This window comes from Humulus lupulus, chromosome 6 (assembly GCF_963169125.1).
Source record: "Humulus lupulus chromosome 6, drHumLupu1.1, whole genome shotgun sequence".
Lineage (NCBI taxonomy): Eukaryota > Viridiplantae > Streptophyta > Magnoliopsida > Rosales > Cannabaceae > Humulus > Humulus lupulus.
In genome coordinates, this window is record NC_084798.1 from 207,310,181 (window position 1) to 207,334,998 (window position 24,818).

The 24,818-nt window shown below is 39.2% G+C and overlaps 1 protein-coding gene across 1 annotated transcript; it reads left to right on the forward strand.

Annotated features, from left to right (window-relative positions):
- Window positions 1–900: 900 nt before the first annotated feature.
- LOC133783051 ((R)-mandelonitrile lyase 1-like) lies at window positions 901–3,617 on the forward strand. The gene is made up of 4 exons (XM_062222580.1): window positions 901–1,271; window positions 1,372–2,037; window positions 2,275–3,121; window positions 3,343–3,617. Exons 1-4 carry the CDS (start codon window positions 1,187–1,189, stop codon window positions 3,377–3,379), a joined length of 1,635 nt encoding a protein of 544 aa, XP_062078564.1. The 5' UTR covers window positions 901–1,186; the 3' UTR covers window positions 3,380–3,617.
- The last annotated feature ends 21,201 nt before the right edge of the window (window positions 3,618–24,818 follow it).

Consider the following 24,818-nt stretch of genomic DNA (forward strand, 5'->3'; position numbering starts at 1 on the left):
GTTAAAGGGCTTAGGAGTAAAGGCAAAAGAAAATCACAATGCTAATTTTGTGGCAACCAAACCAAAGTATATATATACACTAATTAATCACATTGATATGAAAATTCAATAGTGTGATTAGAGGCACAGACTAGTTGTAGCTGGTGGAGAGTTGTGGTAGTTGAGAATGAAGATACCAATGTTAGAAGAAAACCATATGCTCGTATGTGAAAATAAATCTGCTGTCTTCAATTTCCTATCCCCTTCATGTCCCACCAATTAGTTTAAGACACCTCATTTATTTATTTAATATATATTTAAATTCCTTACAACTTTCTATCTTTCCAATTATATTAACATTATAAATATATGACGTGTCTTAAAATAATTGGTGGGACATAGAGGGGATAGGAAATTGGAGATAGCAGATTTTTTTTCCTGGTATGAACCCAAAGTCAGTAACCACATTTAAGTTCAGACATTCTTCGAGTTCAGTTGGTTGGTTAAAGTTCAGTTGGTTGGTTAAAGTGGATGCAGGTGGCTCTTGTTGGCTGGTGGAATAAGTCTCAGTATTTTCAATTTTAATTGCGGCTTGGTAGTTGGTAATTCACAAATCAGTCAGTTAATTAGTTTGTTCAATTACTCACCAATTAGGATAGTACACGTGTACTACCTATATAGTCTAATTAGAGATAGATAATTCTTCTATTGAGGTACTATTGTTATTATTTTGCACTATTCCAAATGATCTCATTGTACTGCCAAATTGTACTTGGGCAGTTCAAATAAAAATAGACCAGGGGTTGGATTTAAATGTAATTTTAATTTTCTGAAAAGAAAAAGTATGTTCAAATAATAATTATGTAATATATAATAATGTTATTAGGCTGCTAAGTCAGATAGTTAGGCAACTAATAAAACTGTTAAGCTACCTCAGCTAAACAAAGTTCACTAATAAAACAAAGAAGTTTATCAGAAAGCACGAATGAAAGATTAACACACGACTTTAAATTCTCCGGTGTAGTCAAAACAAGAAAATGAAACGTAATGCTTAAGAGACTGACTTAACGATTAATCCAAATAAATAAATAATAATCAGATCCAAACACATTACTATAAGTACTCAAAGTGAGCAAACCCTTATTTTTGTGTGTGGTTTCCAAGATAAATATAGATATAGAGAGAGAGAAAAAAAGAGAACATAAGAATGACGCTAGCTCCACTATCTTTTCTTATTCTAATCCTTTTCACAATATTTCATGACCGATTGTATGTACATGCATCTGATTATGGTACGTTAATATATTTCCCTATATATATATATTGTTATTCAATGCATATATTTATATATACATATATAAATTATGTCTTACCTTTGATTGTTTTAAGCAGACTTTAGTTACATGAAATCTGTATACAACGCAACTGATCTGCCGTTAGTGGAAGAATATGACTACATCGTGATCGGAGGTGGTACGGCGGGATGTCCTTTGGCGGCGACTCTATCAGAAAAATACTCAGTTCTTGTCCTTGAAAGAGGCAACGTCCCTACAGCTCATCCCAATGTACTGAATGCATCTGGGTTTCTGGCTAATCTCCAAGAACAAGACAATAATGGCGATACACCGGCGCAGAGGTTCACGTCAGAAGACGGCGTTGCGAATGTCAGAGGTAGGGTTTTGGGAGGGACAAGCATGATAAACGCCGGTTTCTTCTCGAGAGTTGATAGTGAATTCCTCGCCAAGTCTGGTGTGGAATGGGATTTGGGAGAGGTTGAGAAAGCGTACGAGTGGGTGGAAGAGAAGATAGTGTCGACTTCGAATTTGTCAGTATGGCAAAGTGTGATGAAAGAAGCTTTTTTGGAAGCTGGAGTTGGTTTTGACAATGGAGTCACTTTAGACCATAAACTTGGAGCTAAGCAATCTGGTTCGATTTTTGACGATATGGGGCGAAGACATGGGGCTGTGGAGTTGCTCAATAAAGGAGACCTCAACAACTTGCGAATTGCTGTTCATGCCACTGTCAAGAAGATTATGTTCTCCGCCACAATAATGTCAAGTATGTTAACTTCAGTTTACAGATTTTATATATATAACAAGAATAGTTTTTGGTTAGAAAATTAAAGCTGGCTCAACAATCTAATATATTTGCTGTATATGTGTCATATATATAGATATTCAAAACGAATAAGTTATAAATGTTTTGTGAGATAAAAAATTCTATTGTAAAATGTACATGCATGTAGCTAATTTTCTGATAGATTATTTAATTTTAATAAGAGAATATCCTGAACAGAACCGGCTGCTGTGGGAGTTGTATACAGTGATGCAAGAGGGTCGTTTCACAAGGCAATAATACGTAATAAAGGAGAAGTAATACTGAGTGCTGGTCCACTTGGAAGCCCTCAACTTCTTCTACTTAGTGGAATTGGTCCCCATTCAGACCTCTCATCACAATTTATCCCCACAGTCTTACCCCAACCCAATGTTGGAAAATTCATGGCTGATAATCCACGTAGCACCATTAATCTCATAATCCCATTCCCATTTGATACATCTACAGCACAAGTCGTTGGAATCACTAGTGATTATTACATAGAGACAGTCTCTTATAGCTTGCCATTTTCTCCAACTTCGTTACCTTTCAGCTTCTACTCCACTCCACTCTCTCCACCACAACTTAGTCTAGCAAGCATCGTCGAGAAAATCGTGGGACCCTTGTCCCACGGTTCACTCCGGTTGGCTTCACCAACAGAAGTGGAAATCACACCATATGTCCGGTTCAACTATCTTTCTGATCCGATCGATCTCTCTCGCTGCGTTAGTGCGACGAGAAAGATGGCCGATTTGCTGAAGACTCAATCCTTGGATCGATTTAAGTACACAGACTACAATGGCGCAAGGGGTTTCATGTTCTTGGGGCCTCCTATTCCGACCAACCACACTGATGATTCATCGATGGAAGCCTTTTGTCGAAGCTCGGTTACTACCTTTTGGCATTACCATGGTGGGTGTCTCGTGGGGAAGGTTGTGGATGGTGATTTTAAGGTCATTGGGATTGATTCCCTTCGTGTTGTAGATAGTTCAACTTTTAATGCCTCTCCAGGGACCAATCCTCAAGCCACAATTATGATGATTGGACGGTAATAAGTTATAATACTATATATTTATATATAATTATGGATTTAAAACTTAGTTTTATGTAATTGAATATTAGTATGGGATGGTGCCCAACACAATATGCAGTGATTAGTTTAATTAAATATCTTTATTGAACAAAATTCAGCTCGACCAAACTATACATCTTTAGTGAATTTTTTTAATTTAATTTTGTACTAATACTTTGCTTCTTGTTTTCATGCAGTTATGTTGGGCTTAAGATGCTGAACGAGAGAAAATAATGAAATTATTAGAAATCTTACAAGATTTTCAATCTCACCTATATATTTTAATTAAAGATATTCTAATAATAATTTTAAAATACCTTAGGTAATATTCATATTGTTGGTGCATCATGTGTTTTTTTTTTAGTTTGGGTGTAACTGAGGTTGAGATAGGTTTTGGGCAATATTGCTAACATTAGATGTATTACAATAAATTATATATAACAAATTATGATATATCTCTTACGTGCATCAATATGTGTCATCAAATAATTAATTAGTTACCTTTTAGTTGGGGATGATTTTTTCCAAGCAACTCATTTTTTTGTACGGTTAAAAACTTGCAAAAAAATATTACAAATGATAACACTTAATGAAGAAAGAAGGAGGCACACTACGTACGACAGGAAAAAAAAAAGAAAAAAAAAAATCTACTTTGCATAATTAAGTATATATATATATATATGAATATATAAATTAAAAGCATACATAAAGGCATTATGATCATGTTTAACATTGTATTAGTGAAAGCAAAATAACTCTTTTTTTTTATTGAATCAGTAAGTAAATCAAGTGAGTACATAATGAGGCCTAATATGTTATATATAGCACGACAAGATATTGAGGTTTTTGCGGTGATCAAATTCGCCGCAAATGTTAGTTGCGCCGAATATTCACTGCAAATAAGTCGCCGCAAAAAGGTCGGCGCAAAAACAATTATTTGTGGTGAATAAAATTTTCGTCGCAAATAGCCTCATTATTTGCAGCGAACATACCGCCGCAAATAATTAAAATCCGCTACAAATAATTCTGCATTTGGTCGTAATTGACCCTTATTTGCGGCGAAAATGTAAAATAATTCGCCGCAAATAGTCTTATAATTCGCCGCAACAAATGGGTGATTTTTGTTGTCTGGCTTTTATTTGCGACGAATAATTCGCCACAAATACAATATATTTTCGCCGCAAATAGTGTAACAGAAATAAAAAAAATTAAAATTTTAATATATAATCAGAATTGTAGTCTCCATTAATTGAAAATAATCCATACAATCTAATATTAATAATTATCTTAATAGTATTAAAACAAATAAACACTACTATTTATATAACTATATAATCTATCCTAAGTTGGTCGCATCATCATCGTCTAAGTCATCTTGAAACTGAATGACTGGGGGGCGGTGGAGATCGTGGTGGAGGTGCTGACGAAGACGCGCCATTTCTAAATGTAGATTGAGATGGGATTGGCGGGGGAACATATGTAGGTGTGTCATCTCCGAACATATGTGGAGGTGGTGGTGGAGCTTGTGAAGGTGCAGCCGCATACATCTCCTACCATTGAGTTACTTCATTCGATCTCATTGTTTGAGGTGGTGGGCGGGATTCAGGAGGAAGGCGCTGAGATAGGAACTCAATGTCTGCTTTGTATTGTTTCAGCAAGTTAGCCATTGCCTGTCCCATCATGCTATTATTATCATTGGATTGAGTGAGCTGGGTGTATGATGACAAGTGTGCCCGAGTCCGAGATTGACTACTGGAGGCCTTTTTCCCTTTAATGTGCGACCAACTCCTCGTTCATGCCCGGGACGTTCACCCAACACTTTTTTCATGATCATATTTTCGTCAACCGAACTTCCTTCATCAGAAATAGAAGACGAGACTTGCTAGCTCTGCGCTTCAAAATCTTTGTACATCATTTCCTATTTTTACAGAAAAATATCAGTAATACATCCAAATCATAGTGATTTTAAGGTCAAACAATAAGATAAGTCTTACATAGTCTGTTTTCGCTTGCTCATTAACGAATTCTTCTTTATCCTTGCGGGCGTGGAATTGCTTCCAGCTTTCAATGTAACCCGATACATTCCCAGATTCCGGGTTTACTTGAAAATAAAGAAACAAATTATTAGATAAATAATTTATTAATGAAGAATTTTTTTATTTTTTTTGTTACTTACTCTATCATGACGGGCTGCCACGAACAACTTCGATCCTTGAGTAGAAGAATACTTCATCAGTTCCCTATTGGCCTGATTCTTTTTTGCCTGTTTATTTGATTTCTCATCCAACCATAAGTCAATGCATTGTCTCCAATCTTGAGCATTAACACCACTGTGGAGGTTGTTGAGGGCCCACTCTAAGTTCTTATCATTACCATAAACTTTCTTGAAGTGTGCCTTCCTACGTGTTTTCCTATCACGATATTTGACACCAGCATCATCATCTATAGCCTCAATAATATGATCTTAGTCTGACTTCCCTGCTATATCAAAATAATGCTACATTTTGAAAATAAAAAAATATTAGTAAAACGGCGTACCTCCAAAATATATATTATTTAGAAATATGTTTGAATTATTCACCTTTATAATGGTATAAAGCAACTGTTTGTATTGATCAGACACTGATTTCCAATTCGGAAAATATGGTGGTAATTTGTTGGTCACGGTGTTCCCGACTAAACGTGTGAACCATGTTCCATGCTTACCCAATGGCTTATAAGTATCTGGGTCAAAAGTTATTGGAATTGGTTTGCCTCCGAAATATCCCAAACATGTCTATGATTCACATCTTGTACCACCTTCCAACCTCGACCTTTCAACAGATCGTCAAGATAGAAAACTTGCTTCACTTGGGTAGCAAGTATATATTGGTCATCTTTATACCATTCACCAGTGAAATTTATACTAGTAATATTACTTTTAGTGATTGATTTTTTCCTGCTGGGATCCGTATTGATTTCTTCATTACATGTTGGACAAGCTTTGTATCCCTGCCCACTCCATCTAGAAAAACTATTGCGAGCAGGAAAATCATTAATCGTCCACAAAAGTGCCGCTCTCATCTTAAACAATTCATTATTTCTGCCATCTCTTGTGTTAACTCTGTTAGTCCATAACTCCTTCAACTCGTCCACCAACGCCCATAGAAATACATCAATGTCCTACCAGGTGATTTTGGCCCAGGAATCAGAAGAGTCAACATGAATACTCCTCCTTCATGCACAACCATGGTGGTAGATTATAATTGGTCAAAACCACTAGCCACATACTGTATGATAGACTCATGTTGCCAAATGGATTAAACCCATCGACTGCCACATACTAAACGAACATTTCTAGCACCTATTGCAAACTCTGGATGTCTGACGTCGAAGTCCTTCCAAGCAGCCCCATCAACAGGATGATGCATCACCCCATCTTCTTTCGATCTCCCCGTATAATGCCATACCATCTCCTTTGCTGTATGCCTTGAGCTATACATTCGTTTTAATCTGGGGGTTAATGGAAAGTAACGCATCACTTTATGTAGAACTTTTTTCCCTTTCGTCCTTTCATTTTTCCATCTGCTATTCCCGCATATCAGACATGAATCTTTAGTTGCATCCTTATTATAAAATAAGTAGCAATCATACTTACACACATGAATTGATTGGTATCCCAAACCTAACTGACTCAATTTCTTTTTGGCATCATAGTGTGTTGGAGGAATTTTATTATCTTTCGGAAATGCAAACTTTAGTAACTTCAACAATTCATTGAAGGAATTGTTTGGAAATTTCCCCTTAACTTTCAAGTGCATCAACTTTGCCAAAAAGTTAAGGGATGATATCCAATCGCAACCCGGTTACAACTCGGCTTCAATTTCATCGAACAAATCATCATAATACTGACCCATTCGACTACCATTCGCCTAATCTACTTCCTCTGTATTTGCCGGTAAGATGAAATTGCCAATGACGTCGATCATCTCATCTGCATCTTCATTATCCTCGACTACCTCATCGACAACAACTTCGTCCAACTCTCCATGGAAAATCCACTGTTGATAACTTTCTTGAAAAACCCATCGAAAGATATGTCCCTCTACCGTATCCAGGCGATGGAACCTCGAGTTTAGGCATTTCAGACATGGACATCTAATATTTTCGTCACAGTCTTTGTGTTGCTTCGCCAAATTCATAAAGACTTGGAGACCGTTCCAATACTCATCACTATTACGATTTCTCAAAAACGTCCAACTCTTATCGATCGACATCTACGATACATGAATAAATCATAATTAATATTGTTTCATATTAAGAGTACATACCCAAACTATCCATGTGGATTTAAAAGTCATGGATAAGTTGGAAAGGTATATTGACTCAGCCTCTCCGAACGGGTCTAAGGTATTTAGTGAATACAAATAATTAAAAAAATGATCACTATGTGATAATAGTCGTTCTATTCTATCTTTGGTAATAAAATTTTACAACCAAAGAAAATCAAGACAAATAAAAAATGGTTGTTATCCCCAAAATTTGAATATGATGACGTGATAATCAAAAGTGCAATGGCAATGAATGGCAGGGCAAAGGTTTGAGATTAATCTTCGGAGTTGTGATATTACTGAACATGAAAATTAATTATCTGGTTTGGAAGTGATTTGACCGACCCGGTAGAATTTCTGTCCGACCGGTAAGGATTTTTGACTGACCAGTGAAGTATATTGCCAGACCAGTTATTAGTTTTGACCGACCATTGAAGTAGTTTGCCCGACCAGTCATTAGTTTTGGCCGAATAGTAAAGTATTTTGGCCGACCAGTCAAATGTTTTGCCTAACCAGAAGAGTGTTTTGGCCGACCAAAATCACTCCAGAGAGCAGAGTTGGCCAACCGGACAGATCAGAAACTCAACCCAGTGACTCTTCAAAGTTTCGGTAACGACTTCAGTTAGGATCTTCCGTAGCTACAGCGAGAAACTCTCAGATATGCCGAAAAAATCGCATATGGTTGTATTTTAAATTTGATTATTAATTAAATATGGGGGAGAATAACCGAATTATCCTGATTATTGAGGGACTTTAATCTGTACGATCCATGAGCCTAAAAATAAATAGCTCATGGAATCATTATGGGAGGGGGGGGGGGAATTATGATTTTCCTGAGAGAGCATTTGTATTCCTGGGAAAGAAAAATCTTGTACTTTTTTCATTTACACTTAAGAAATTTAGTTGATACAGGTTCATCTGATCTTAAGTGTAGATCTATATATCACAACTCTAAGTGGATTAGGTTATTACCAATATATTGGGGGTAAACCACTATAAAATTATCAGTGTCGTATATTCTCTTGAAGGTTTAATGTAGTTTTGACATCTATTCGTCGTTGGCCAAAATCATGGTCAACAATGGTCTTATTATGTCTTATGATTTATTAAGTTTTATGACATTTATGAATTAGTTATAAAAAAAAAGTCTTCTCATCAAAGAAAAGCAAAACAAATTTATTATTATTTTGATAGTCCAATTTTATTACTGTTGACCCTGATTTTGGTCAACTGACACGGAGTCAAATACGCTTGATTTGGACAAATATATTGAATTGAATGTGATGACGAATACAATAAAAACACAGGAATTTATAGTGGTTCAGCCCCAAAGTATGGTAATGACCTACGTCCACTTGAATTGTTATTGATGTGAGATTCCAAGGAGTGATCAAAGAACTAGGGTTCAATGAGTTTCACTAACCTTTGAAGAACAAAATACAATTATTCTAATGTAATCTCTCTAATCTCAAATAATTCGCTAGCCAAAAGAAAAGTCCCCCTCCCTTGAGCTCTCTTCCTCTATTTATAAGCTCAGGGAAGATTTCCATTAATTTGTTACAAATATTTTTTCCTAAATAATCGGATACTCAGGAAATCATGGGAGATAATTTCGGATTCAATCATATCTGCCTAAGATTTCCTCCGTGTATAGCGTGTATATGACCAGACTGGTCGTATGTAGTGATTGATCGTTGCGTCAATAGATATATTCCTGGTCGATAGTCGAGCACGAATTCTGCCAGATGTCAGCCACGTGTATTTAATGTCTGCCATGTCATCCATGTCTGATTTTTGGGATAACATTTGCCCCCCAAGTTTGTTTAGTGCGACCAGCAATAAAGAAACTTTAAGGAAACAACTGTTCATATCCCCACGATGTCTGTCAGGATCCCCGTGCATTTTTGAAAGCCGTGACATAATTATGTCTAATCAAGCCTTTCCAGTTTCCATAAAGGAAATTTGACGGCTTATACACTTCCCCACGTTTCGAAAATGGGAAGTAATGATTACTACTTTTTGGCCATACCTCGGTCCCCATAAATACCTTCTTTTTCTTCTTTATAAATTTTTTTCTTACCATCTTTGTCAAGAGCTTCAAGAACTTTACCTTCAGAATACAGAACTTCGAAACCAGTTAATCGTCTAGCCGAAGGTCTTCCGACTCGAAATTTCTGCTCTCTTCTAAATCTTCACCTTCGCCCAGGTAATCACTCCGTTCTTTAAACTTTTCATTATGCCATGCACGCCGTTTCTATGCTCTGTGATTTCTGTGTTCTTTAGTAGGGTTTTATGAGGATCTTTTTGTATAAACCTTCCATTGCTTGGTAAGAAAGCGTCTTTATGCTTTGTATAGGTTAGGACTTAGTTTGATAGTTAGGATCATAGGCTTGGGGCGTAAGGTCGACGAAAAATTCAACCTTTAAGCTAGGTGAAAAAACTGAGTTTTTTCCCGCCCTTCAAGAGTCGAAAAAGTTCTCTTTCAGAAAACAGTTTTTCTTCCTTTATGATCCGTTTTTCAAACCATTAATGTCGAACTTAGTGTAGGATTAGGATGCTGCTGGTTATTTAGACGCGAGCAACGTTATCCCCATCTTCCACACTACTTCGCAGACTGTCTTATCTCCTCCATCGTCTGCTTGCAGTTCATATGCAAGACCCTTGGGGAGGAGAAAGACCTATTGAAGATGACCTCTTGGCCCAACTACTTGAAGACGAAGAGAACCCATCTACTTTGATACCAGAAATCCCTTTTTCTCGCCCTAGCTCAAATCGTCCTCCAGTCCCCAATCAGAGAATGGCTCGAACGAAAACAAAAGCTCGAAAAAGAAAAAACCCTATCTCCTCAGGCCAGCCTTCTGATGATGCCCCCTCGACCAGTGGTCGAGGCGAATTCGCTCCTGAGACCAATGTCTAGAGGTGTACCCGTCCTCGCCATGCTGACCAGCCAGCTGTTGAGTGGCACATCGTTCCTCAAAGTTCGGTGACGCTGCGGATGATTGCCAACTATTTAAACAGATACAATCTGACGGGGGTGACCCTGGTCAGACCTTCTATCGACCAGTGAGCCAACCTGCCAGGCGGGGCTTACCGCGCCTGGTCGAGGTTCCACATTGAGGCAGGTGCCACCCTGCCTTTTCACTCATTTTTTTCAAGGGGTGGTCAATTACTTCGGCGTTGTCCCTTTCCAAATTACTCCAAACGGGTATAGAATGCTGGCCGCACTCTATATCCTTTACAAACTCAAAAAATGGCCAGTACCTTCTCCACACGAGGTCAATTTCCTTTTCGGCCTTAAGTCGACCCCAACCAAGATGGGACGGGGTTTTTTCATCTTTGCCACCAAGAAACCGGGCGCACTTTTTTGTCCGACACTACTTATATCTCTAACGTGGGGAGATATCATCACGAATACTTCCTCACGCCTGACATAGCTGCAGACAACCTGGCCTTCGCTCGAGGAGGTAAAAATTCCTACGCCAGTAGCTTCTACACTTTAATGTTTTCTTGTCATAATGTCTCGACATTCCACTGTGTTCTAGGCCCATGGTTACGCCCAACCCCTACTCCAGGAATGGAGTCAAGGGCAACACTCTTAGCCAGCATGCCAAATGCTGATAAGAGTGTCAAAAACTTAGTCAACGAGGCTAACCTTCGGCTGGTCGGCCTTTGGGGATCCCGTTCTGCGACGAATGAACCCTCGGCGGGCAGTGTCCAAGCCGACGTGAAATCTGAGCAGCAACCCGAGCAGCAACCCTAGGCACCCCCTCTACGGAGGAGGCCAACTGGGGTTAGGATCAGGGAACCTGTCGTCCCCCACCGAGCGGAGAAAACCTCGGTCCCCGAGGGCAAAGGAAAACAAAAGGCTGCCGAGCCTACCGAACTTTCTGACGATTCGTCGGATGTAAATGGTATAATATTTTCGCTTTTAAATCATCTGCCAATTCCCTCTCATCTATTTGACGGGGATGGCAACTTTAGGAATGCTCCCTCTTTAAACTCAGATTTCTTCCAGGAACTAGGTAGTTCAGTAAATAATGCTAATGCCAGTAGTTGTAGCCCGGGTACTTTACTTGTAATCCTTTTACTTTTATCCTTGTCTCCTGCATGACCATTTAGTCTTACTGCTTGTGTTGCTTCCTTTGGTGCAGGTATGGACTCTAAGGACGTATTTATGCACTATCAGGCTGCCGCTGCCTCTTCTATCCCGAAGAAGGATAGCAAGAGGGCTCGAGGGGAAAGCAGCAAGACTCCCTCGAAGAAGGCTGGAACAGAAGATGCTCCTGCCACCGCCCCCTCCAAGGAGAACTCACCACCTCCGCCTCCTTCCGAGCACACGACTCCCACACCTGTTAATCCCCAGTCTTCTTCTAAGGCTGCCGACAAGGAGACTTTGGACAACTTGCCCGAAGGCTCCCTGCCCAGCCTCGTGGTTGGCTCGGCCAGGGAGAGGATATATAAGCTCTTGAAGCACAGACGCAGCCAGGCCGCCATCACTGAAACTGCCTCAATGGAGGTCGACCAAATCATCAACAGAGGGTTGAATGAGATAGTCAGTGTAAGTCATCTCCTGCTACTTCATCATTTATGTCTGACTTCTTTTCCTAACTTTATCTCATTCTTTGTCTTCAGGGGCTGCTATCTTTAACTGCTAGCTGGCGCCGTGCTGGGGCGTTGGTTTCTCGGGGAAAGAACTTCGACTCCAGGCTTGCCCAGGCTAAGCAAGCACTTGAGGCTGAGAACAACAAGCTCCTCGAGGAGAACAAGGAGCTGTCCAAGCTGAATGAATAATTGTGTGAGGACCAAGCCACTCTCACCAAGGAGCTTCAGGACGCCCAAGATGCTTTGAAGAAAGCCAACGAGGAACGGAAGAAATGGAGGGAGAGTTCTGTACTTGTCACCCAAGAGTGTAAGTAGCTTGGACTTGATCTGACCGCCAGCAGGGAAGAGATGAAGAAACTTGAAGAGCGGGTGCAGGAGCTCGAGGGGCGAGTGCAGGAGCTCGAGGAGGAAGGGGCCAAGAACTTGAAGAAGTATAGGGAGGCCACTCACCTCTGATTTTACGACTTCTGGAAGCACAACCGGGAGGCTAACTTCAACTATCTTTCCGAGCGGTTGAAGAGGACTCTGATGGCGCAGTGCGCCATCCGGTTGTAGGCAGAGGAGAAGGCTAATGCTAAGGCTCCTGCTGCTGATGCTGAAGCTGGTCCCCCGGCCGATCAAAGCACTCCTCCTAATCCTGAAGACCCTCCTGCTCCTCAGTAGTTATCTCTTTTTTTTATTTTGTTTTTATGGCCCACGGGTCTGCTTGTAAAGACAATTTACTTTTATTGCTGCAAGGGCAGCTTTTTTTACTTATAACTGAACAATTACATCCGAGCAATACTGCTCGCGGTGTAAAAGCTTTTTACTTTTAATTAAACAATTACATCCGAGCAATACTGCTCGCGGTGTAAAAGATTTCCTTATTGATATTGTAATGTTTCTTTTTATTATAATATCTGTTCGCATGATCGAACTTAGCATAGTACTTTGGTTTGATTTAACAAAACATAAATTTTGAAAAATACTCTAAGTACCGTAGCATGCTTTCACTCATTTTGTTCATGTGTTTACATACCCTTTGGTATGCTTTACTATCGATGTGTCTTATATGCCCCCCAAGTGATCGAGGAGCTTTAGGTCCTTGGTCACTTGCCTTGACCACGACCTGTGCGAACATTGCTGCTCGGTAGGAAACGTAACACTTATAATACAGCAAAACAACACACGTAATGAACAAATACTTGTAAAAATAAATTTACAAAGGTTGGCAAGAATGACTGGCTGCGCACAGCCCCTTATAATCTCGTATTAAAATGGACTAAACATGTCTGTACGAGTGATCTTAAAAAAGATCTTACACTTATAAGCGATTAGCCATACAACGTGGCTAACCCTTTTTCGAAACTTGTAAAAAGTAAAAATTAATACAAGCCAGTCCTTTAAAAAGGACTGTTCATTGGTAGTACTTGCGTAGGTGTTCACCGTTCCAATAGCGTGGAACGAGATCTCCATTTAAGCGTACAAGTTTGTAGGTGCCCGGATGAAGGAATTCTTCAATCTGGTAAGGTCCTTCCTAGTTTGGTCCGAGTACTCCAGCAGTGGGGTCGTGGTATTCAAGAAAACTCGTCGTAGCACTAGGTCGCCGACGTTGAATTTCCTTTCTTTCACCTTTGATTTAAAATACCGGGCGACCTTTTGCTGGTACGTAGCAACTCGGAGTTGGGCCCTTTCTCGTATTTCTTCAATTGAGTCTAGGGAATCTATCATCAGTTGGCTATTCTCGCTCTGGTCGCATGTAATGCGTCAGTGTGAGGGGGGATCTAATTCGACAGGTAACATAACTTCATACCCGTATGCCAAGGAAAACGGGGTGTGACCTATCGCTGTCCGATGAGAAGTTCTATACGACCAGAGGACTTCAGGCAGCTGTTCTGGCCATGCTCCTTTAGCATCTTCAAGTGTTTTCTTCAGGGTGTCCTTAAGCGTTTTATTCACTGCTTCGACCTGCCCGTTTGCTTGTGGATGCGTGATTGAAGAAAAGCTTTTAATAATCCCTTGCCTTTCTCAAAAGTCTGTGAATAAGTCACTGTCAAATTGGGTTCCGTTGTCTGAGACAATATTTTGAGGTAAACCATATCGGCAAACAATGTTCTTGATGACAAATTCAAGAACTTTCTTGGTCGTTATGGTAGCGAGTGGTTCAGCTTCGGCCCATTTGGTGAAGTAGTCGACTGCTACAACTGTGTACTTCACTCCGCCCTTTCCCGTTGGCAGGGATCCAATCAAGTCTATACCCCATACTACAAAAGGCCACAGACTCTGCATCTGTTTTAACTCGTTTGGAGCTGCGTGTGGGATTTTGGAAAATCTCTGACACTTATCGCACTTTCGCACAAACTCCATTGAGTCTTCGTTCATAGTTGGCCAGAAATATCCTTGCCTTAGAATCTTTTTCGCCAAACTTTTCCCCCCAGCATGGTCCCCGCAGAAGCCTTCATGTACCTCCTTCATCAGCTCCTTCGCTTTCTCTGGTGTAACACATCTGAGTAGTGGCATGGAATATCCCCTTCGGTACAGAACACCATCGACCAGTATATACCTAGCAACCTTCCTTTGAAGAGTTCTACCTTTGTTTCTGTCTGCCGGCAGTATACCACTTGCTAGATACTCCAAGTAAGGCGCCATCCATGTGTCTTCCATCCGGATTTCCATGCTGGTTTCATTTGCTTGTATGCTCGGCTCACTCAATCTTTCTACTGGCACAATATTCAAAGTGTCAGCATCCTTTGCGCTTGCGAGTTTGGCTAAGGCATCTGCGTTCGGATTATGATCCCGAGGAATTTGCTGGAGGGTATACTTCTGGAACTAAGCCAACAAATCTCTAGTTTTGTTCAAGTAGGCCCCCATTTTAAGGCCCCGTGCTTGATATTCCCCTAGAACTTGATTCATTACTAACTGTGAATAACTGTAAATATCGAGCACCTTTATATTCATGTCTTTTGCCAATCTCAATCCAGCGAGGAGGGCTTCATATTCTGCTTCATTATTCGATGTTACGAAGTCAAACCTAATGGCACAGTGAAATCGATGCCCTTCTGGCATTATCAAAATTACTCCCGCTCCAGCGTGAGACTAGTTAGACGATCCATCCATGAATAATTTCCATGAAGGAGCTTCATCTTGGGGCTCTGGCGCACTAGGCTTTTCGCATTGATCGTCGTTTGGGAGCTCATTGAATTCCGCTACAAGATCGGCTAAGACTTGTCCCTTCACCGCTGCTCGCGGTGAATATGTGATATCGAACTGCCCTAGTTCGACTTCCCATTTTAATAAGCGCCCAGCCGCCTCTGGTTTTTGGAGGACTTACTGAAGGGGCTGGTCAGTTAAGACTGTAATGGGATGGGCTTGGAAGTAAGGTCGTAGCTTCCTTGAGGCCAAGATTAAACAATATGCTAACCTCTCGATGGGAGGATACCTCAGTTCTGCTCCAATTAGCTACTTTCTTACATAGTAAACCAATTTTTGTACGCCTTCTTCTTCTCATACTAGCACCGCACTAGCAGCAACTTCAGTGATTGCCAGGTAAATGAACAAAGTTTCTCCTTCGATGGACTTTGATAAAATAGGAGGTTGTGCCATATGGGCTTTCAAGGCCTGAAAAGCTTGCTCGCAGTCTCCTGTCCATTCAAACTTCTTGTTGCCTCTAAGTAGATTAAAGAAAGGGACGCATTTATCCGTTGACTTGGAAATAAATATACTTAGGACTGCAATTCTCCCAGTTAAACTTTGTACATCCTTAATCTTCTCTGGCGATTTCATGTCGATCAGGGCTTTTATCTTGTCAGGGTTGGCTTCGATTCCTCTTGAATTAACAATGAACCCCAAAAATTTCCCTGATCCAACTCCGAATGAACATTTGAGAGGATTTAGTTTCATCTGGTATTTGTTCAATACATCGAAACACTCTTGTAAATCCTTCACATGTACTTCTGCTTTTTTCAACTTTACCAGCATGTCGTCCACGTACACCTCTATGTTTACTCCGATTAACTTTTTAAACATGTGGTTAACCAATCGCTGGTAAGTCGCACCTGCGTTTTTCAGTCTGAAGGGCATTACTTTATAACAGTATAATCCCGTATCGGTCCAAAAGCTGGTGTGATCCTCGTCAGGAGGATGCATGCTGATCTGATTGTAACCTAAGTATGCATCCATGAAGGAGAGGATCTCATATCCTGCAGTTGCATCGACCAGCTGGTCGATCCTTGGAGTGGGAAGCAATCCTTTGGGCAGGCTTTGTTCAGGTCTGTGAAATCCACACAGGTTGGCCATTTTCCATTAGGCTTGGGAACCAGCACTGGATTAGAAACCCATGATGGATAAAACGCCACCCTGATGAACCCATTCTCCTTTAGTCTTTCAACTTCTTCTTTTAAGGCCCTCAACCGATCCTTATCGAGCAGCCTTCTTTTTTGTTGCACGGGAGGAAAACTCTTGTCTATGTTCAGGACATGGCTGATTACTGCAGGATCTATCCCAGCCATGTCTTTGTGCGACTAGGCAAAGACTTCCTGGTTCCTCCTCAAGAACTCCACCAGTGCATACTTTGTGGTTGGTTCTAAATTTTTTCCGACCTTTACAACTCTAGTCGGGTCTTTCTCGTCAAGTTGGACCTCTTCCAGGTCCTTGACGGGTCCAAAATTTTCCTCAAAATCCTCAAAGCGAGGATCTAAATCTCTATCCTCACTTTAGGCAACACCCTCTTTGGTGACTTCATCACCGGATTGGGCTTGTGTATCAATAGCCATCTGCAACCTATCAGGGGGAGTGATTTTTGACGTTCCCTTCTTCGCCTTCGCGATTGAGACGTTGTAGCACTCCCTGTCCTCCTTCTGGTTTCCCAACACGCATCCTACCCCTACGTCTGTCGGGAATTTCATGGCTAAGTACCATATAGAGGTGACGGCCCGTAGATTAACCAGTATAGGCCTTCCAATGACCGCATTGTACGCTGAGGGACAATCGACTACTATGAAAGTAGCGAGTAATGTCCTGGTAGCAGGCGCTGTACCAGCTGTCACTGGAAGTCTGATTGACCCTGCAGGGGCGAGTCCCTCACCAGAGAAGCCGTATATTGTTTGGTTGCAGGGCTCCAAGTCCTTAATGGACAACTTCATGCGTTCCAGAGAAGATTTATACAGGATGTTCACTGAACTTCCTGTATCGACTAGCACTCTTTTCACCATCATATTGACCATTTGGATATCCACGACCAGCGGATCGGAGTGTGGGAATCGGACATGCTGAGCGTCGCCATCAGAGAAGGTTATTTCGCCCTCCTCTGATTGAGCCTTTTTCGGTGCACAGACCTCCACAGTCATCATCTCGATGTCCTGGTCGTGGCGCAGAGTCCGAGCGTATCGTTCCCTGGCCTTTCCACTATTTCCCGCGAGGTGTGGGCCTCCATAGATGGTTAATAAGGTGCCAGTTACGGGATCAGGCTGCAAAGGTGGCGAGCGTTGGCGCGTGGGCGCTTGCTCGTTGCCACCTGGAGCTTCTCGTTGGGAATTTCTTGAGGCCCGTATATATCTTCTTAAGTGTCCTTGTCTAATAAGGAACTCGATCTCATCCTTCAACTGGTTGCATTCATTGGTATCATGTCCGTAGTCGTTATGATAACGACAAAACTTGGTAGTGTCTCTTCTTCAAATATCCTTCTGAATAGGGGCAGGTTTCTTATAAGGCACACTGGAACTCGTGGCCTGATATACCTCTCCCCGAGACTCAATAAGGGCAATATAGTTAGTGAACCGAGGTTCATAACGATTACCCTTGGTTCTTTTATTGTCAGAGGTGGAAGGCTCATTGTGTGGCCGTTTCCCACCATTCTTGCCATTGCCATGGCCGTTCCCGTTGCCTTTGCCGTTGGGTTTTGACCCATTGGCGGCTTTGGTGGGCTCGGCTATCCCCTTATCTTTGCCTGGGGGTTTTCCCTCATTGGTAATGGCATCCTCGAGCTTGATATAGCGATCAGCTCGATCTAAAAACTCCTGGGTTGTTCTCAGCCCATGCTTTCTAAGGCTTTCCCAGAGAGGCGTACGACGCTTAACTCCTGCTGTTATGGCCATCATCTTGCCTTCGTCTCCCACCTTTTTCGCTCCAGCAGCTGCTCGCATGAAACGCTGAACATAGTCTTTCAGCGATTCTCCATCTTGCTGGCGTATTTCGACCAGCTGATTCGCCTCAGTAGGGTGCACACAACCCGCATAGAACCATCCGTAAAATTCCTTCACGAACATTTCCCAGGAAATTATACTTGCAGGAGGGAATTTGAAAAACCACTCCTGTGCAGCGTCAGAAAGTGTTGCAGGGAAGATCCTGCATCGAGCGTCTTCGGACACTTTCTGAATGTCCATTTGTATCTCAAACTTGTTGACATGAGATACCGGGTCACCATACCCGTCAAAGTTCGGAAGCATAGGCATTTTGACCTTGCTAGGAGTTTCCGCCATGGCTATCCTCTGGATGAAAGGAGTGCCTTTTCTCCTATCATGGTCAATATTAGATGTTCTTCCCCCGACCAGCTGCTGCACCACTTGGTTGAGGGCATCTATCTAGGCCTGCACGGCACTAGGAACCACTGGGGCCTCTGCTTTTGCTAGGGGAATGTACTCATCGTTGAGTACATCTCGCAAATCTTCGTCTCTTCTTCTCTGCTCGCTAGCTCCGAGCCGATCAAAGACGTTGTTATGTCTGGGCTGCCCCCCAGCATCGCGTCTTTCAAGGTAGTCGTCCCTAAGTGGTGGGCTTCTACCCCCTCCTCTTTCTTCATTCCTTCGACCGGCATTACCTCTGCCTGAGTCGGCTTCGTTATAATAGTGACCATCCCTGAACCTCGACTAGCCACGATGGGATTGACTGTTCCCTCGGTTTCCTTCCCGGGTTGGTATCTCCTGAGCGTTAGAGGGTGGCCTGCGCTGGTCGGTAGGTCCCCGTGCATTATCATGCCGTGGGGGGCCCCGGACCGCAGAGCCTGTCTCTGAGTTCCTTCTATTTCCAGAAGGACGCTGCCCTCTGCTCGGTGGATTCGGCTCTTCGCCCCTATGGGGTCTAGGACTGCGCGGCTGCTGCCCGGTCCTATTCTGCCTTGGCCGCGGGGGATTGTCGCGACCAGCATGGGAAATAGGCTGTGCTTCAGGATCCCTTGGTGGGAGATCATCCTGAGGCATTGTAGGCTGCTCGGGCCTTTGTGGGCTCGAGGGCTCGATAGGGGGGCTAGGATTAGGACCTCTTTGGGGCGGTCCATTTGTAGCCTGATCAGGCTACGAAGCAGGTACAGCCTGACTCCTAGCCAACTGTAGAGCAGCTTCGAGGGCTGCCATGGCCTCCCTCTGATGGCGGTCCATCTCCACTTGCCTCTCACTTAGCTCCAGGTGCTGCAGCTCGATTTCTTGTTGCTGCCGCGCCATGATCTCAGCAGCGTTTTCTTGGCTGGCCCTCAGATTGGCTAACTCATCCTGCAATACCCCCAGGGTACTCCTCAGCATCTCAGAGTCCAGTTCTTCCTCATCTAAGTCCATATGTGGCTCATTCTCTGGCACGTTGGGAGGAGGAGGAGGCGGTTGAGATGGTGCAGCGCTAGCCGTCTGTCCAGTCTTCATGGTTGTTTTCGCCATTGATATTTCAACAATCTTGAATTAAACTCTCAATGAAAGCACCAGAATGTTGACCCTGATTTTTGTCAACTGACACGGAGTCAAATACGCTTGATTTGGACAAATATATTGAATTGAATGTGATGACGAATACAATAAAAACACAGATATTTATAGTGGTTCGGCCCCAAAGTATGGTAATGACCTACGCCCACTTGAATTGTTATTGATGTGAGATTCCAAGGAGTGATCAAAGAACTAGGGTTCAATGAGTTTCACTAACCTTTGAAGAACAAAATACAATTATTCTAATGTAATCTCTCTAATCTCAAATAATTCGCTAGCCAAAAGAAAAGTCCCCCTCCCTTGAGCTCTCTTCCTCTATTTATAAGCTCAGGGAAGATTTCCATTAATTTGTTACAAATATTCTCTTCTAAATAATCGGATACTCAGGAAATTATGGGAGATAATTTCGGATTCAATCATAACTGCCTAAGATTTCCTCCGTGTATAGCGTGTATACGACCAGACTGGTCGTATGTAGTGATTGATCGTTGCGTCAATAGATATATTCCTGGTTGATAGTCGAGCACGAATTCTGCCAGATGTCAGCCACGTATAGTTAATGTCTGCCATGTCATCCATGTCTGATTTTTGGGATAACAACTACCTATAGTTTAATTTTGTTACTTATTTTATTTGTTAAAGTTTAATTATATATTGATTATAAACTATATTAGTTCTTTTATTAATTGATGTGACATTGTATTAATCTTCAATAATAGTTTTCTTAATAAATTTTTTTAGTGATAATTTTATTTGTTAATGTTAAATTTTATTAATTATGAATTAAAAGAATTAATTATATTTTTTTAATGCATAATTTAACTAAAAATATAAATAAGATACTATTATGTATTTTATTAATTGATGTGACATTGTATTAATCTTTAATAATAGTTTTCTTCATAAAAATGTTTAGTTATAATTTTATTTGTTAATGTTAAATTTTATTAATTATGAATTCAAAAAAATTAATTATATTTTTTTAATGTATAATTTAACTAATAATATATATAAGATATTATTTTTTTAGTCAGATTTTTATTACCTACAATTTAATCTTATTATTATTTTTTTGTTACAATTTTATTAATTATAAATTAAAGTAATTAATATACACTACAACAAAATTGGTATACAATGACTCCCTACAATGTCTTATACCATTGGTGTAAGACATTAAAACTTATTAGGGATTTTAAATGTCTGATGGTGGAAGACATTGAAAGTTTTTATTAATGGCTACAATTAGAAGACATTAAAAATGGTGGAAGACGTTAAAAATAGGCTGGATACGTGGCCAATGGGACATCCAACGTCTCCCACTGGGAGACGTCGGACACGTGGCACGTCTCCCAGTGGGAGACGTTGGATGTCCCCCTGGCATATTTAGCCATTTTCCTTCTTCTTCCTCCTCTATTCTCGAGACAACAAACAAAGAGCACGAGGAGCACGAAAGGGTGCTGCGATTTTAGGGTTTTAAGGTTAGTTTTTTTTTTAAAATTTTCATGAATTTTAGTGAATTAGTTTGAAAATAAATCATAGGTTTAGCATTAGGATGAGTAATATACATGATTTTGCGTTAGTTTTACATTTTTATGCATTTTTTTTCTATACATTGTAGGATTTATTAGTTTTTCCATGGAAGTTTTTTTTATAGATTTATGATTTTTTTAGTTTTTTTTTAATTTAACCTATCACATTGTATAGATTTCATTAGAGTATATATGTTCATGATTTTTTAAAATTTTTTTATCATTATTTATTTCAAAATTTAGATATATTTTTGTATATATCTTTAATTTTTTTTTAAATTCTAACTATTTTGTTATATATATATAATTATTTTAAAATAAATTTATTAAATAATTTTAAAATATAAATATATGAAAAATTTTATGTTTTAGTTGATTATTTAGGTTATGAATTTTTTTATTGATTTTTTGTTTAGGTTATAATTAGTGGCTCATTGGAGTTTTTTAAAATTTTTTTACCAATAATTTACTTATTAGATATTTAGTGATATTTGTTTAGTAATGTTTAACATATTAATTAATTTAATTTCGTAGGTTATGATTTTGGTGGTGAGATTTTAGAAAGTATTTTGCATCAAAATTTCTATATCAATCACACATTTGAGGTGATTAAGTTTCTAAAATTACAATAATAAGTTATATATATTGCTAGATATTTAGTAATATTTTATTTATTATTTATTAATTTTATTTTATTGGTTTGTGGATTTAATAGCAAATTCGATTACTAAGTGAAGTAATTTTGCTAGCTTTTGGATTATTAATTGCAAGATGTACATATATATATATTCTCTTACTTCTACTTTTAATATCATTAAACAAATGTTAGAGGAGTTTGAATATCTTAAATATTCATCCATAGTGAAGTAGGTTCTGAGATTAAAATTGTGTGCTGCGGTGATAACGGAAGGTTGAGAACTTATGTGTTTTAGTGAAGTAGGTTATGAGAAATTTGGTTGTGTGCTGCGAAGCTATAAGGAAGAAACCTATTGTATGTTGTTTGAATTGTTTGTTTTGCTATTCACATGCATATGTTTAGGTCACTATTATATGGGAAATACTGCCCAATTTTATCTAGGATAATAAACAATTAGTTTTATATAGACATCCTATAAGGAAGAAACTTATTATATGTTGTTTGAATTGTTTGTTTTGCTATTCACATGCAGATGGTTAGGTCACTATTATAGGGGAAATGCTGTCCGATTTTATTTAGGATAATAAACGATTAGTTTTATATAGATATCCAACTTTATCACGTGCTTATTTAGTGTCGTTTCTTTTCTTTTTCATAGACATAGGAGAATATATGGATAAACAGTGGATGCCAGCGAATAGGTTATCTGTGGAATATAGGAATGAGGTCGATTTGTTCTTAAGGTTTTGTTCGGAAAATGTGAAAGACCAAAATTTTACTACATAATGAGGTTATATGCGGAATGTGGTATGTGGATACTACATAATGAGGATGTTGAAGGATTTGATTGAACATGTGAGTCCCATACATTACTTGAGAACAGTATTATTAATTAAAATTTACAAATTATTTTTGAAACCATATATATAAATGCAATTAATTAATTAATTAATATATTTTACTTTATATTTTTTGCAGCTAACAAGTACGTCATATGCAGAGACACAAATTGATGAGCTGCGACAAGAATGGGAGACATATATGTTACCGATAATCCAAAGTTACCGACCTCGTTGATAAGTTTTTTTTTATTTTTTCCCTCTTTCTTCATACATAATGCAATATTTGTTAATTTTGAATATCTCTAACAAATATTGTATTTCTTGTATATGTCTAACAAATATATGTCTCACAAATTTTGTTTTTCTTGCATATATTTATTTTATTAATTATGTCAATTTTAATTTAAATTAATATTAAATTAATTTCAGTTTAATTAATTATTAAATTAATATTAAAATAATTTCAATTTAATTAATTATTAAATCAATTTAAATTTAAATTAAAATCATTTCAATTTAATTAATTATTAAATCAAATTTAAATAATATTAATTATAAATTTATTTAATTTTTTTTAAATCTGAGAGACTTTCAATGTCTCCTACTAGGAGACGTGGGAAGTCTCCCACCTCTCCCAATGAAAGACATGAGACCTATACCTACAATGACCCCGCCTACAACGTCTTCCCAATTGGGAGACATTGTAGACTTTCAATGTCTCACAAATAAAGTCATAAAACTCCTATTTTGTTGTAGTGATATATTTTTAAATTTTCTAAACCTACCAAAATTTCGGCAGCATAACGACTATATTCTAACCTATCAAAAAATTTAAAACCAGTTAATAACAGTCACAGAACAGTCCAAGGATATAATCACAATATACATTTGCCAATAATATTACATACCATATATAAAAACCAAAAAATAATCTAACATACACTAACAAAAACCGAATTAACATATAAAACATTCAAATCAACAATAAACAAATAAAACTTATACATGTGTTCTAACTTTAACAACAACAAAAATTTATAATCTAATTCATTATTTCATTTTGCAACTCTAATTATATTTATTATTTAACAACATTAAAATATTATTGCCACAAAAATTTCTCACAACCTAATTACAATATAACTAATATTATTTATTTTAATTAACAATTAGCAAATAAAAAATAACAAAAAAAACACAAGAATTTTTTTAAAAAATATACCTCTGTCCAGTAGGCAGAGTCGCTGGTGATGGTGGGTGGTGCCGATTATGCCAATATAGAGAAAATGGAGAGTTAGAGAAAAAAATACCAAACAAAAATTAAAAACTAAAAAACTAAAAATATATACCAAATATCTGCTGGGGGCGGTCGTGGGGCACTCGGAGAGAGAGAGAGAGAGAGAGAGAGAGAGAGAGAGAGAGAGAGAGAGAAATAGTATATATATAGAGAGAAGTGGGGTGGGTGGCTGGGGCAGTGGTGGGGTGGGTGGCTGGGGTGGTCGTGAGGCAATCGGAGAGAGAGAGAGGGAGAGAGAGAGAGAGAAATATTAGAGAGAAAGGGAAGTTGCAGAAATGAGGAAGAAGAAGGGGGCGGTTCTGTTTATGCGGCCCATTATTTGCGGCGAACCTATTCACCGCAAATAACCAAGGAAAATCACCGCAAATAAGTCACACGTCATCGTTTCATTATCTCATTTAGAAACCCTAAACTATTTTCGGCGAAATAATTTGTTGCAGATAATAATAATATCAATATCGCCGCAAATATTTGCTGAATAAATGACCGCGAGATTTTCCCTCCAATTTTATTTACCTTTTTTTTTCATTATTTGCGGTGAAAATATTCGCTGCAGATAAAATCATATGGCCTCTAATATTACCCTTAACTCATATTGTTTTTATTTGCGGCGAAAAGCATTATTTGTCGCAAATAATAGGATTATTTGCGGAAAATATATATCGCCACAAATAAATTGGCCGCAAATAACCTTTTCTCTTGATGTGTAGGCTGAGATAGAAAATGAAGGTTATATAGTTAAGCTAATCCATTCTGTTACACAGTAAAGACAAAATTAGTTAGGTGATG

Excerpts from the sequence above, each read along its gene's own strand:
- LOC133783051 (XM_062222580.1), top strand. The coding sequence starts at position 1,187 with ATGACGCTAGCTCCACTATCTTTTCTTATTCTAATCCTTTTCACAATA. Across the intron at positions 1,272-1,371 it reads TGTACATGCATCTGATTATG|ACTTTAGTTACATGAAATCT; the intron begins GTACGTTAATAT and ends TGTTTTAAGCAG. Across the intron at positions 3,122-3,342 it reads ACAATTATGATGATTGGACG|TTATGTTGGGCTTAAGATGC; the intron begins GTAATAAGTTAT and ends GTTTTCATGCAG.